Source organism: Culex pipiens, chromosome 2, assembly GCF_016801865.2.
Source record: "Culex pipiens pallens isolate TS chromosome 2, TS_CPP_V2, whole genome shotgun sequence".
Lineage (NCBI taxonomy): Eukaryota > Metazoa > Arthropoda > Insecta > Diptera > Culicidae > Culex > Culex pipiens.
In genome coordinates this window covers 56,728,863-56,741,617 of record NC_068938.1, presented here as the reverse complement: position 1 = coordinate 56,741,617, position 12,755 = coordinate 56,728,863, and the positions used below count along the sequence as shown (strand labels likewise).

The window sequence follows — 12,755 nt, the reverse complement described above, 5'->3', positions numbered from 1 at the left end:
AAAAGATGTCTTTTTTAGTCTCCTAAAACATATCAAAACATTTCGAAAATAAAAAATACATATTTTGGGAATTCAACTTTTAGTAATAAAAAGTTAAAAAGAAGAATCGATTTTTTTTTCGTGTACCCATTTTTCCGTTCAAACCATAACCTACAACTTTGCCGAAGACACCAAATCGATCAGAAAATCGCTTCTCAAGCTAAAAAATTTCATGCATTTACATAACCATTTTGTATGACCAGACTCCAAGATTGTATGGAGACATGTATGGAAAAACTTATGATGAAAAATGATTTTTTGGCAAAAATTTAATTTTAACAATCGGGAAAAAAATGCAAAATAGTAGAGAACCACTTTTTGGCAACAAAAAAATTAGCTCTCGTTTTTTTTTAAACTGGCTTAAATAATTATTCTAAAAAGAAATCAACACAGAAAAATTAATTTACAATTGTTTTCAATTTCATTGCAAGTCCACTTCTATTACAGGATGACCACTCAAATCCCATTTTCAAATTCCCGACTTTTCTAGAAAACTCAAATAATACTTCAACAATTTAAAGTAATTATTTTGATTCAGAGTAGAAACATAAACAAATCTAGAGTTTTTTTTTAAAGGGGTCCTAAGCTATTGTGTTTCATATGTTTAAAGCACCTTTTCAAAGAAAACTCTAGAATTAGTCTTTGAAAAATAATCGAAAGCTCAACAATACGTATAACTTCAATGTGTGTGTGTTTTTTTTTTAAATTGGCCTACGTATAGTTTTTGATACTTCGTTTCAATTGGAAATGACAAAAAGTTAAAAATAAACTGAATTTTGAATTTCATTCGTAATTTCATTTTATTTAAATCAAAGAACGCTTAAAACATGATTTTTGTTAGTATTCCTCAAAGAATAAAGAAAAAAATATCTAGGAACTCGCTAAAAAAAATGTTTTTATCAAGTTCCCTTTTTGATTTTGTAAATTTTTATGTTAAAGATAACTGAATTTTAAATTTCATTCGTAATTTAATTTTATTTAAAATCAAAGAACGCTTAAAACATGATTGCTGTTATTATTATTTCAAAGAATTTAAAAAAAATATCTAGGAATTCGTTAAAACATGTTTTTACGAAGTTCCCTTTTTAGTTTTGTAAATTTTGTTACTGTCCAAACTCGATTATCCGAAGCCTTGATTATCCAAAGTTTAGATTATCCGAAGTTCGATTATCCGAAGGTTTGTATGGGGCTTCGGATAATCAAATCGCGATCGAAAAAAAAAATCGTATTTTTTTATTTTTTTCTTCAAACATCAAATTCGAGTTCTGCGACCCCATTTTAGTCAAATTTCAATGGTTGATTGCCTTAAAATTAAAAAAATGATTTTTCATATTTTATCATCGCCATTTTGGCCGCCATCTTGAATTCAAAAATTCTAAATCACATTAGAGTGATTCGATAATCGTGATTCGATAATCGGAAGTTTTGATTATCCGAATTAAAATTTTGCCAAGGCCTTCGGATAATCGAATCTTTACTGTATTGAATTTTTCAATCAATGTTAATTTTTCTAGTTGTCAGTATTTAAGTGTTTTATTTATTTATTTATTTTTTCAATGAAAAATTCAGTTTGATAAGATTTATTTTTTCCACTTATTTTAAGCGAAGAGACAAACTCTTTAAACAATTTAGCAATAACTCAACATTTCCTGGTTTTTTTTAACTAAAAAAAAATATTTGGGTTTTCCGATAACTGAAGATCAGGTAGGTAATTCATCCATACTCACAAACAAAATTTGGAAAAATATACTTGAAATTACTTACTGAATTTAGTTGAACAATTAAAAATATTTACAAAAAAAAAACATTGCTAAACACAAGTTGGAATATTTTTTCAAATATTCAACTAATGCGACAAAATGAAACATAGTTATGACTCTGCGCTGACCATCTTTAAAATAACGCTCTTTTTTTATATTAGTTTTTTTATTGACTTTACCTCTTGTTTGATAAACAGAAATGAATAAATATAATTTGATTCATGAAACAATATTATAAGAATCTGTGTTGAATTGGGTTTTTAAAAATTTTAATGTTTTTAATACCTTTTTCATTCGCAAATATAGTAAAATAGTGAGAAGAACCTTTAATTTAAAGTAAGTTACTAAAGTAGAATTTAGTGAACCTAATTGATTATTTTACAAAACATTACAAAATTATTCAAGAGTTATAGAATCATTTTCAAACAAGTATGCTTGGAATTCCCGACTTATTCCGACATTTTGACCCAAAAATTCACGATTTTTGGCGGATTTTGGCAAATTACCGACCTTTTCCCGACTTGAGTGGCCACCCTGCCATTATTACTTCGAAGGTTTAAAAAAAAAATTTGCTCGCTCATTTTTGAACCATTAAAAATTCTAAGCCATGGCCTTCAAATTAAAAAAAAAATGGTAAAAAAATATTTTTATTACCAGCTTAAAAAAATAATTACTTTAGATAATTTAACAATAATAATAATAATGATAATAATGACCACACAGGAATATTTGATTTTTTTTGTTGAATCAACGCTAAACGTCGAAGCAGCTTTTTCAAAACAACAAAAGACTTTTGTGGAATTGAGAAAATCAAGGTATGTTTCAACGCAATTTTGTTGTTGATTATATTCAACAAAAAATTTGTTGATTCAAACCTTGTACAGGCTGATTCTACAAAACATTTTTCTGCGTGATGTTTTGGAGCAATTTCAAAGGTTAAGAAAGAGACACAAACTTTGAAAATAACACAAAAAATACCGTACACTGAAAAAATGGCTTTACTAAATTTAATTTACATATTTTTTGCACTCAATGATGAGCTTGTTGTTATTGTTGTTGTTGTTAGTACTTGCCGCGCTGTTGGGTGGTATTCCTTTTTGCTGTTGTGCTTCACGGCGATGCGCTTTCTGCGTTATGTGTATGTGTGAGTGTGTTTTTGTGCACGCGTTCCAACAACTCACTCTGTCCCACCACTACAAACACCCGCCACCCATAAACGAGACGGGATTCCGCAAACGTTGTCTCTTTTCTCGCTTCTTCTTCTGCTACTTCTTCGTCGTCGTAATCACACTCGTCGTTCAAACCATTTTCCATTCACTTTGGCCAGCACGACCTCTCTCTCCCCGCACTCCCCCTCTCTCTCGCTCTCACACAGCACTCTGGAATCCGCCTGAGAGCAACAGTTTGGCCCCAAAAAAACTTTCGAACCCAAATTTCAACCCTTGCCGGAACAATTTACCACCCACAAACAGTACACCTACCTAGACTTGATCACGGTGAACATTCTACGCGCGGTCTGCGCTCGATATTTCGCACTTTTCAAGCCACTTTGGACGCGCGACCCGACACCCAACTCGAAACTTCGGCCCGAAACAGAGGAGAGATTCCAAATGAAATGCAAACGCGACGACGACGACACGACCGCTTGCGGTGCACACACATACACAGTCGCAGCGTTTGGCGATTGTGGTTGTGTGTTAAACACATCGCGTGCACGGTAAAGTTGGCAGCTGTGAACAGAGAGTGTGAGAAGTGAGAAGTAAGTAGCATCGATTATAGGCAATTTTGGGATGCTGCTATGCCCAAAAAATCAATTTCAACAAATTTTCGAACTGTAAAAAACTTTCAAAAGAGCCCTTTTTTAAGATTTGGCCTTTTTAGGGGGAGGAGGCGGGTCTGGCGAAATACCAAGCCATATATCAAAAGTTGAAATTTTATATTGAGAAAAAGCCACGTGGTTTATGCATGATTCCTCAAGGATTAAAAAAACACCCAAAAAGCAAAATGTAAGGTATGCACTTCGGAAGAAACCGGTCAAGAAAAATTTCAAATGGGCAGCAGCGGTAGCGAAAGCAAGCCAGAGAGGGTGAAGAAAAGCCCCAAGAAAACGTTCCCTCTCTTTTGTTCTGCCGTTCGTAAAGCTGTTTCTTGACCCCCTTTCTTTTGAAGAGCATACCGGCCCAAAACTGATAATTAGTTTTATTGGACCTATTTAAAATAAAACTCCAGATATATACTGCCGCTCAAATCAAGTCCGTCCCATATGTAATTTCGTCAATTTTGAGTTAATGATGCAGTTTTTTTCAAAATCATGTGAACTATCAGAAAAACCAATAAAATTTAGTAGCAAATTTCACTTTTTTCTAAAATTCTAACACGTAGTATTATGGGCGGGACAAATTTGTTTGGCGTTTTTCTCGGCTTGCTGTTTTAACATATGGGACGGACTAGATTAGAGCGGCAGAATTTTCGTATACGAAATCGGTATTTTTTTTATTCTTATTTTTGTAATTTGCAATCCAGCTGAAACTTTTTTTTATGCCTTCGGTATGCCCAAATAAGCAATTTTGCATCATTAGTTTGTCCATTAAAATTTGTCAGCTGCCCATACAAAAATGTTATATGAAAATTTAAAAATGAGTGTCTTTTGATGGAATTTTTTGATCAATTTGGTGTCTTGAAGGTATGGATAAGGACTACACCGAAAAAAATTATACACGGTAAAAAAATTGGTGATTTCACCAAAATTTGATTTGCAAAAAAAACCCTATTTTTTATTTTTCTGATATGTTTTAGGGGACATCAAATGCCAACTTTTCAGAAATTTCCAGAACGGGCAAAAAATCTTTTACCGAGTTATGAATTTTTGAATCAATATTATTTTTTCAAAAAATCATTGAAAAATGATCGCAAAAATTTTTCAACTTCATTTTCCGATGTAAAATTGAATTTGCAATCGAATAATACTCCAGTAAAATTTTGATAAAGTGCACCGTTTTCAAGTTACAGCCATTTTTAGGTAACTGTTTTGAAAATAGCACCGACCAACAAAATTTCTGCGCAGACTCAACTCGAAGAGAAGCGTAAACTTCAGGGTCCCTAGAAACACGAGCACTTTGAATTTTCTTAAAATATTTAGACAGGGCCAAATGGATTTTATCCAAAGTTTGTATGGATAATTAGTGCTGTTCGGTTCTCCTACATATTGCACGTAATTTTTGGATTGTATGCAACAACGCCGGACCGCCCTAATTCTCCATACAAACTTTGGAGAAAAACCATTCGGCCCTGTCCAAATATTTTTGAAAATTTCAAAGTTCACATGTTTCTGAGGACCCCAAACTCCATGCTTCCCCTCGAGTTGAGCCTGCACAGTCATTTTTGCCTTCCTCACTTTACAGATGTCACTGGGATATCTTGTCACAGGCTCAACCGATTTTAGCCGGAATGGTTTTAATCAATCCGTCTTAACGTCCCCTAAGTTGCTATTTAAATTCATGCAGTTTTCTCATGTATTTAAAAAGTTATGTTAAAAAAACTGTTTCATATTAAATTAAAATTATGGTAAAAAGGGTGGTTTTTTCATGAAACCCTCACATGTTATATATTTTTAGAAAGCATATGAGAAGACCTTTCTTGTGGATTAAGAATTTTCAAGATCTGACTTACCTATCGAAAATTATGAGCAGTTTAAAAAATGGTCCGAATTTACATAACCTCAAATGGTCCCGTCTGGTCGCCACGAAAAAAGCCTTGTAGAGTCTGTAGGAAGTCTTTTTTTTTTACTCGTCACTTATTTTTATTAGGACCCCTTAGATGCTGCGATCACGTTAGTGGAGATCCATAAACCATGTGGACACTTTAGGGGATTGTAATCACTTTTTAAATGAGAGGAAGGCACCAACCACCTAAAGATGGATTAAGTTACGTTTTTGAAGGTCAGTTTAGTCGCAGTTATTAATTTTTTTTTTAAATTAGTGCCCATGTTTGCCCACTTTTGAAAACAAAAATTTGAACTTTGTTGAAACGACCCTTAGCAATATCTCAGCAACTAAGGGTCGTATCAACAAAGTTCAAAAAGCAAAATATAGAGAATTTTAAGCCGCGATGACAGAAATGAAACAAAATCGCATACTATCCTGCGAGTATCTACAATGAGCTAGGTTGGATGCTGTGATTTCCCATTTGGAACTGTCAACGCAGAAATCCTGCGAAAATTTTAATATATTTCAAAATTTAGAACATGCGAACTGCGTCTTGCGTTTTTAGTACAGAATCGCAACACCGCAAGATTGTCATTGTAGAAGATCAGTTTAATTCGCATGTGTTTAAAACTTGCGGTTGCGTCTGCGATCCTGCGAGTGTCCTGTTGAAGATCGGACTTAATTGACACGATTTTGCGACAAAATCACAAAGCAAATGGATTATCGAAAACCGTGCACAAGTTGAAAAAAAATAGCAAACTGGCATTCAAATTTAACGTGCAGCAGTTCTGGGGTGACGTCGCTGTCAAGCACTCACAAACACAACGAAAGAGAGAGCTTTCATTCAACTTTGACAGAACCTTTTGAGCTTTGACCATCGATACAGGGAAGCATATTTTAGTACAGGTTGATTGATGATGCTGAATGATTGTGAATGCGTTTAGTTGAGCGTTTAATTTCTTTTTTATTTTGCCTTGTTTTATTTGAATTTTCATGAATGATACGATACAGTACTGTACAAATTTAATGAAATCTGCACTGCAGAAATCTTAAGTAAATGAAAACTTGTGGAAAGCTCCTTATGCCTCTTTATTGAAGTCTTGCGAAAAACTTACTTAATAAATCAGCATTGCAATTTCCACTAAACATAAACTGAAAAAGTATTCTTAACACTAAACGAGGGAGTTCATGTACCGGAAAATCAAAAATCATAGGCATGAGCTTAAAACTTTCTTTTATTTTTGCATAACTTTCAAACTTTTTATTCGACAAACAGCAATGTTTATGAGTCTAAAAGTCAGCTATTGCAAAATGTTGCACCTACTCGCTATTATTACCCGAAAACATTGAACTACGGTTATCAAAAAAAAATATCTCTGCGGTTGAATTCGTTCGAACAAACTTGATCTAGATGCATGCTGGTGTTGTACAATTCGTTACAATTTTCGTGCCGTTTCTTATTAATCTACTGGCCAGCCACTTCCGCCCCTGTTGCTGCCGCCGCCGCCAGCCTCTCCGCCCGTTTGGCCTTGGCTTTTCTGTCCTTGGCAATGAGCACGCCTACGCCGTACAGCACAATCCAGAAGATGTACCCGAAATGGTACACCGAGTTGTAATAGAACCAGATTTTCTCGATCGTCAGCAGTAGAAAGGCGATGCCCATGTAGGAAAAGGCAAAGAACTTGGAGATCCAGCAGATGACGTTGAGCACTTTGAGCTTCGTTCCGGTTGCATTTTTGATAAACAGCTTCACGTACAGATCTTCGATGGGAAGGTAGAAGGGCGCGGCACAGATGCAGAAGTAATAACCGGCGTAAACGCCATGCCAGATGGCGGAAACGGCCAGCGTAGCGAGTGTGCGGTACTTCTTACTCGGGAACCGTTTGTACACGTACATGGCCATCCAGTACTGGACGCAGGTGTTCCAGTAGCGCATCGCCTCCCGGAACGTCCAGCACCGTTCCGTGTTGATGACGTCGATGTTGCGCACCGTTTCAAAGTCGTACTCGTGCTCGTCCGGGTTTCCGATCATGGCGCTGCAATCCTTGCTCGGTCCGTGACCGCTTTTGTTGGCGCACAGCTTCGGGTACGCCCCGAATCCGGCCATCGTGCAAACGCACTCGCTAAGCAGTATGCCGGTGTAGATGCGCATACGGAAGATGAAGAACGTCGGCCACACGTACATGAGGCGGTAGAAGAACGAACGCTCCTCGTAGAACTCCGCCGATGTGGCGTACTGGAACGGGGAGGAAGGGAATGTGTTACACCTTCAAGGTTGATGTAATTCCACCAAGAATAACTTACGTTCAACGGCCAAACGTAGGAGATTAGCAGGAATAATCCGGCGTAGAGGGGGATAACCTTTAGCTTTTCGACAGTAGCTCCAATACAGTCGGCTTTTGAGCTAAACGGCAGGTACAGGGCATCGCGGTAGGTTTTGTACGTAAAGTAAGGGCCCGTGAGTATGCCAACGTAGTTGAAGCAGTAATGGAAGACATTCTGCAGGTCGAGTTTCAAGAGCGCTTTCTCGTTTTCGCTTAGCGGTTCAGCCAGGGTTTTCGTGTCGTCGTCTTTTTTGGCAGCTCCGTCGCCCAGGGATTTGGTGTAGGCCGCGTTGACCTCGAACGCCAGTCCTACCAGCTTCAGGGTGAGAATCCTAAAATCGAAACTTGTTAAAATTTGCTACTCAAGCACCGATAAGCCACTTACATCTGTATCATGTTGGTGTGACCTGGTGGGGCATCGAAACCCAGATAAGTAACTGACCGGAACAGGAATAAGTACCCAAACATAAATCCAAACGTGACCAGATGGCATGTCCTAAAATAAACCCAAAACATGAGCATAGCGAATCTCCTAATCAAGAAAGTGGCTCAGCTTACTTGCGATTAGCATAGACAATGATAAGGCTGGCCACCAGATAGCAGAACAGCATGTGCACGGTGTGAAGTCCGGACACGGATACCATCACCAGAATCCCAAGACATGTTCCGAGCAGCTTCTTCTCCTCGGGATCCTTAAACTTCCGGTAGAAGTGACCGAACCCGATGCACAGGCCCAGCAGGACCAGATAAACGATGTCGTCCTTCATTTTGACGGGAAAGGTTGAACGGAGAAAACCTCACTTTTTCTGGGACAGGGTGATCGATTTCGAATTGCACTCAGTTTCACATCACAGAACACACACACGCACAGGTACTGACTGTTGTGCGATTAAAACGATGGTTAAATAATATAGCCTAGTTTAGCGAAATTCTAGCCGAAAAAGGTACACAACCTGCTGCAGCAGCGGCAGCAAATCGTATGACTTTTCGCGGCAGTAAATAAAAAATATTGACAGCGAGCAGCGAAATATACGAAGAGCCGAGCGACGATGATGAATGAAAAGCTCGCCGTGCTATCGGTGAGAGAGCTTTTCGGAGCTTTGCAATGTTGCTGTTCTAAAAAAGTACACTCAACCCCCGGTTGTTGGTCACTTTTTTAGTTTGTACCCCGTTGGTTGGTCAAAGTCAAACTAAAAAGTGACGAACTGTCACTGTTTACACGGCGTTCACGCACACCATCAAAACAAATGTTTGGTAGTATATGTGCGAACGCACATTTGAGTGTACACTCAAACCCCGATGGTTTGACACCTACTGTTGTCAAACGAACGGGGTCACTTTTTAGTTTGACACCCCTTTTACACGGAGTTCACACACACTACCAAACGTTTGTTTTGATAGTGTGCGTGAGCGCCGTGTAAAAAGTGACAGTTCGTCACTTTTTAGTTTGACTTTGACCAACCAACGGGGTACAAACTAAAAAAGTGTCAAACGAAAAAGTGACCAACCACCGGGGGTTGAGTGTATGTTGACAAAAAAGTGAGGCTTCGTGTGAGCGGAGGCAGGAAAAACTACATACTAATACATACTAATACATACTAATCATAAATCTAGAGTTTTTTTTAAAGATCATATAATATGTATATTATATGTGTAAATATGCATTTGTACATTATAAGCTACTATGTTATATATGTTTTTAGGATCTAATAAAAAAAAGTCTAGAAATGTTATCTAATCTAATCTAACCCTAGCGCAGCCAGTCTTTCGAGGGCATCCTGGAAAATGCCTTAGGTTGATTAATGCCTAGCATCCTATTGTCATTATTAACAATTGCAGTGCCCAATGCAATAAATTGCTTTGAAACATCACAAACGTTAAAGCGGCCAGGCCAACTGCGTAAAGTTTACCGCAAAGATGATTCTTTGAATTGGATTGAGTTTGAACACGAATGTTCAAACAACAACACATTTCTGAATCGACAGGGGAGGAAGAAACGTGGGGATCCCCCGCGCACGTTCCTGTTTGTAGGAACAATAAATCGTTGGGAGCCACCAGCTAAGAAGTTTTGGTGCTCCGGGACCCTGCAGGATGGGACACAGTATTTCCACAAATGCCCTGGACACTATTTGCCGCTCACTGTTGGTGACAGAAAGAACATTAATAAAACTCTTATAAATACAAGATTTCAATTGATGGAATGACAAGATCATCTCACAAAGACCCAGTGCATATTATATATGAAATGGTTTATTTTGATTAGGATGCATTATCGGATTGATCTCACTAAATTAAACCAGCCCTCTGAGAAATGTAACGCCTCGATCAGTCTGATGGCTAATTATAAAAAGGCTGATGTAAGGTCGATCAGGGCGTTAAATTTCTCAGTGGAATCTGCCGCATCTCAAAAAATTAATCACGAAAAAACAGGACTGCGCGTTTTTTTTCCGGGATTTTTTTTTGATTTTTTTACAAACGCAGCATTTTATAAACTATGTTTAAACTCAGTTTGTTTTGGTTCAATTGACGGAACAAAAGAGAATCTGAAAAGAGTCACGCAGGTGCAAAGCTCTACGTTGCGCAGCAGGACACACCTAGACGAAGCACTCACACTCATACAGTGCGCGTGTGTACACGTTGCTGACCAATTTCTTGGCACACGAGAGTGCTTGTCGTCTTAAGATCACGTTTTATTTTTCATGTGATAACTTATTCAATTAGGTTATTTTGCAAATATTGATTATCCTGGTCTTATTCTCTACACTGTTCTCTAATAAGCTACAGGCTCTCTAGTTTCTGGCACACGAACTGAGGTTTTTGAAAAAAAATCAGAAGTAACAGTTCAATAGGGCGAATATGCGTTTGTAAACAAGCAGTCTATCCCTCTCTTACTTGACGTGAACTGTCACTTGCGCAAAACGGATAGACTGCTTGTTTCAATTTCAATTTTATTTTTTTTAATAGAATTTAGCAGTTCTGTTCTAGAATGAGCAATTCCAGCCCAAAATAGTATTTTTTTAGGTACTTTTTTCTCGACCCTCTCAATGAAACTTTTTAGACATGTTATCCTACACTTATGTAAGCCATTTTTGTGTATATGGAGCCAGTTTCACTCGATAATGACATTTAAGAAGGGCGTAAGAGTTTTAAATATTCTTGTATTTCGTAATTTAAATATTGTTGTACACTCAAACCCCGATGGTTTGACACCTACTGTTGTCAAACGAACGGGGTCACTTTTTAGTTTGACACCCCTTTTACACGGAGTTCACACACACTACCAAACGTTTGTTTTGATAGTGTGCGTGAGCGCCGTGTAAAAAGTGACAGTTCGTCACTTTTTAGTTTGACTTTGACCAACCAACGGGGTACAAACTAAAAAAGTGTCAAACGAAAAAGTGACCAACCACCGGGGGTTGAGTGTATCTCGAAGCCGTTGCTTCGTATCAAAAAGTGGTCAAAGACAAAGTTGTAGGAAATTTGACAGACTTCCCGAAAAAATACACTGAAAGAAAAAAACACTCCTCTTTAATGAGATTTTCTAACTTTTATGTTTAAAAGTAAAATTTGAAGGTGAGCCCACGATTTGTTTTCGTTAAAAAATTTTGTGAAAATAGCCTAAGATGTAACAAAAAGAGTCACGAAAAATGCAGAATGGAGCAACTCACCTTAAAAAATACAAAAATCATTTACTGAAACTGTTTTTTTTTTCAAAAGTTTTCTAAACATCAAAATTTTCAAAAACCGAACACAAGAGTCGATTCTCCAGACAATTTTACATAAAAGTCTCCATATTGATCATTGTCTTAAGTCCAATCCTTGTGAAGTTACAGTGGTTTTAAAAATAAAAATGTTGAAAAAATAGGTTTTTTTTGATGATTTTTGTAAATTTCTATATGACAGGCTTGATTTTTCAGTCTCAAAAATGTTTTTACCGGAAAGCTCGTCAAATTTTCCATAAGTTTGTCTTTTTTTGTAGAAAACCATGCTGCCCTTGATCGCATAAATGTCTCATATGCATTTTCATCGATTTTGAGTTATTGATGCAGTTTTGTTCAGATTCGTGTGATCTTTCAGACAAGCCTATAAAATCGAGTACTTTGTTCCTAGAACAATCAGAAGGAAATCAAACAAACTTAAAATGCGTTTTTTCAGTGTGCTGTTTTGCATATGGGACATTTATGTGAACATGGGCAGCATGGGAGCGTTCTTTTATTACGTAACGCAAAAAATCGGTTTTAGACCCCCTCTCCCCCCCCCTCCCATCGTAAAAGTTAGTGTATGTTTGTGAGGTGATTTTTATCAATTTATTTGCAAAATAAACTACTAAAGTCACGAGGTGGTCACTCCAAATATATTGCATTTATTTCATAAGGTGATCCGTATGTGCATCCATATTCACGTGTATACACGATTCCTCTATGAATTTTATTTCAGTGTTTTTACAGTTGTCATCGCAAACGCGCGCACTGCTGATTGTTTACAAACAAAAAAAAATCCCTTCACTTTGGCAGTTTTTTTTGGATTGCAAGCAATCGGGACGGGATACCAAGATCAGTAGAAACCGATCGAGCTGATGGACGTGGGCCCGCAGGAGACGGAAGACGACTCTGTGGTGCGGTGGTGGTGTTGGACTACCAGCGGAAGGGCAAGCGCCCCGTCATCAAGACTACGACACGACAGACGTACTTCTTGCTCGTGATTGGCCTGTTTGTTCCGGAGAAGCTCAAGCTGGGCGATGAGAGTGAACAAGGACTCGTACGTCGTACCTCATCCTGGACACACTTCCGGCCGAGTATGACGCGCGCGTCAAGGTGATGGAATTGGACGAACGGTTCATCGAGCACTACTCGGACTTTGGCGGGTTGGACATGCAAATTCAGGAACTAATTGAGGCCGTCGTGTTGCCGATTTCACACAAGGACATG

General features: G+C 37.7%; 1 protein-coding gene across 1 annotated transcript; it reads right to left on the bottom strand.

The window, feature by feature from the left end:
• Window positions 1–6,720: 6,720 nt before the first annotated feature.
• Window positions 6,721–8,795, bottom strand: LOC120418619 (lysophospholipid acyltransferase 7). The gene is made up of 4 exons (XM_039581062.2): window positions 8,386–8,795; window positions 8,213–8,323; window positions 7,808–8,159; window positions 6,721–7,739 (listed from the first exon to the last, which is right to left on the bottom strand). Exons 1-4 carry the CDS (start codon window positions 8,592–8,594, stop codon window positions 6,969–6,971), a joined length of 1,443 nt encoding a protein of 480 aa, XP_039436996.1. The 5' UTR covers window positions 8,595–8,795; the 3' UTR covers window positions 6,721–6,968.
• Between the last annotated feature and the right edge of the window lie 3,960 nt (window positions 8,796–12,755).

What these genes read in the sequence shown, in the direction of transcription:
- LOC120418619 (XM_039581062.2), bottom strand. Translation starts at nt 8,594, where the DNA reads ATGAAGGACGACATCGTTTATCTGGTCCTGCTGGGCCTGTGCATCGGG. An exon ending in CACACCAACATGATACAGAT is followed by an intron (nt 8,160 to 8,212) that starts GTAAGTGGCTTA and finishes TTTCGATTTTAG; the next exon opens with GATTCTCACCCTGAAGCTGG. An exon ending in CCTACGTTTGGCCGTTGAAC is followed by an intron (nt 7,740 to 7,807) that starts GTAAGTTATTCT and finishes TCCCCGTTCCAG; the next exon opens with TACGCCACATCGGCGGAGTT.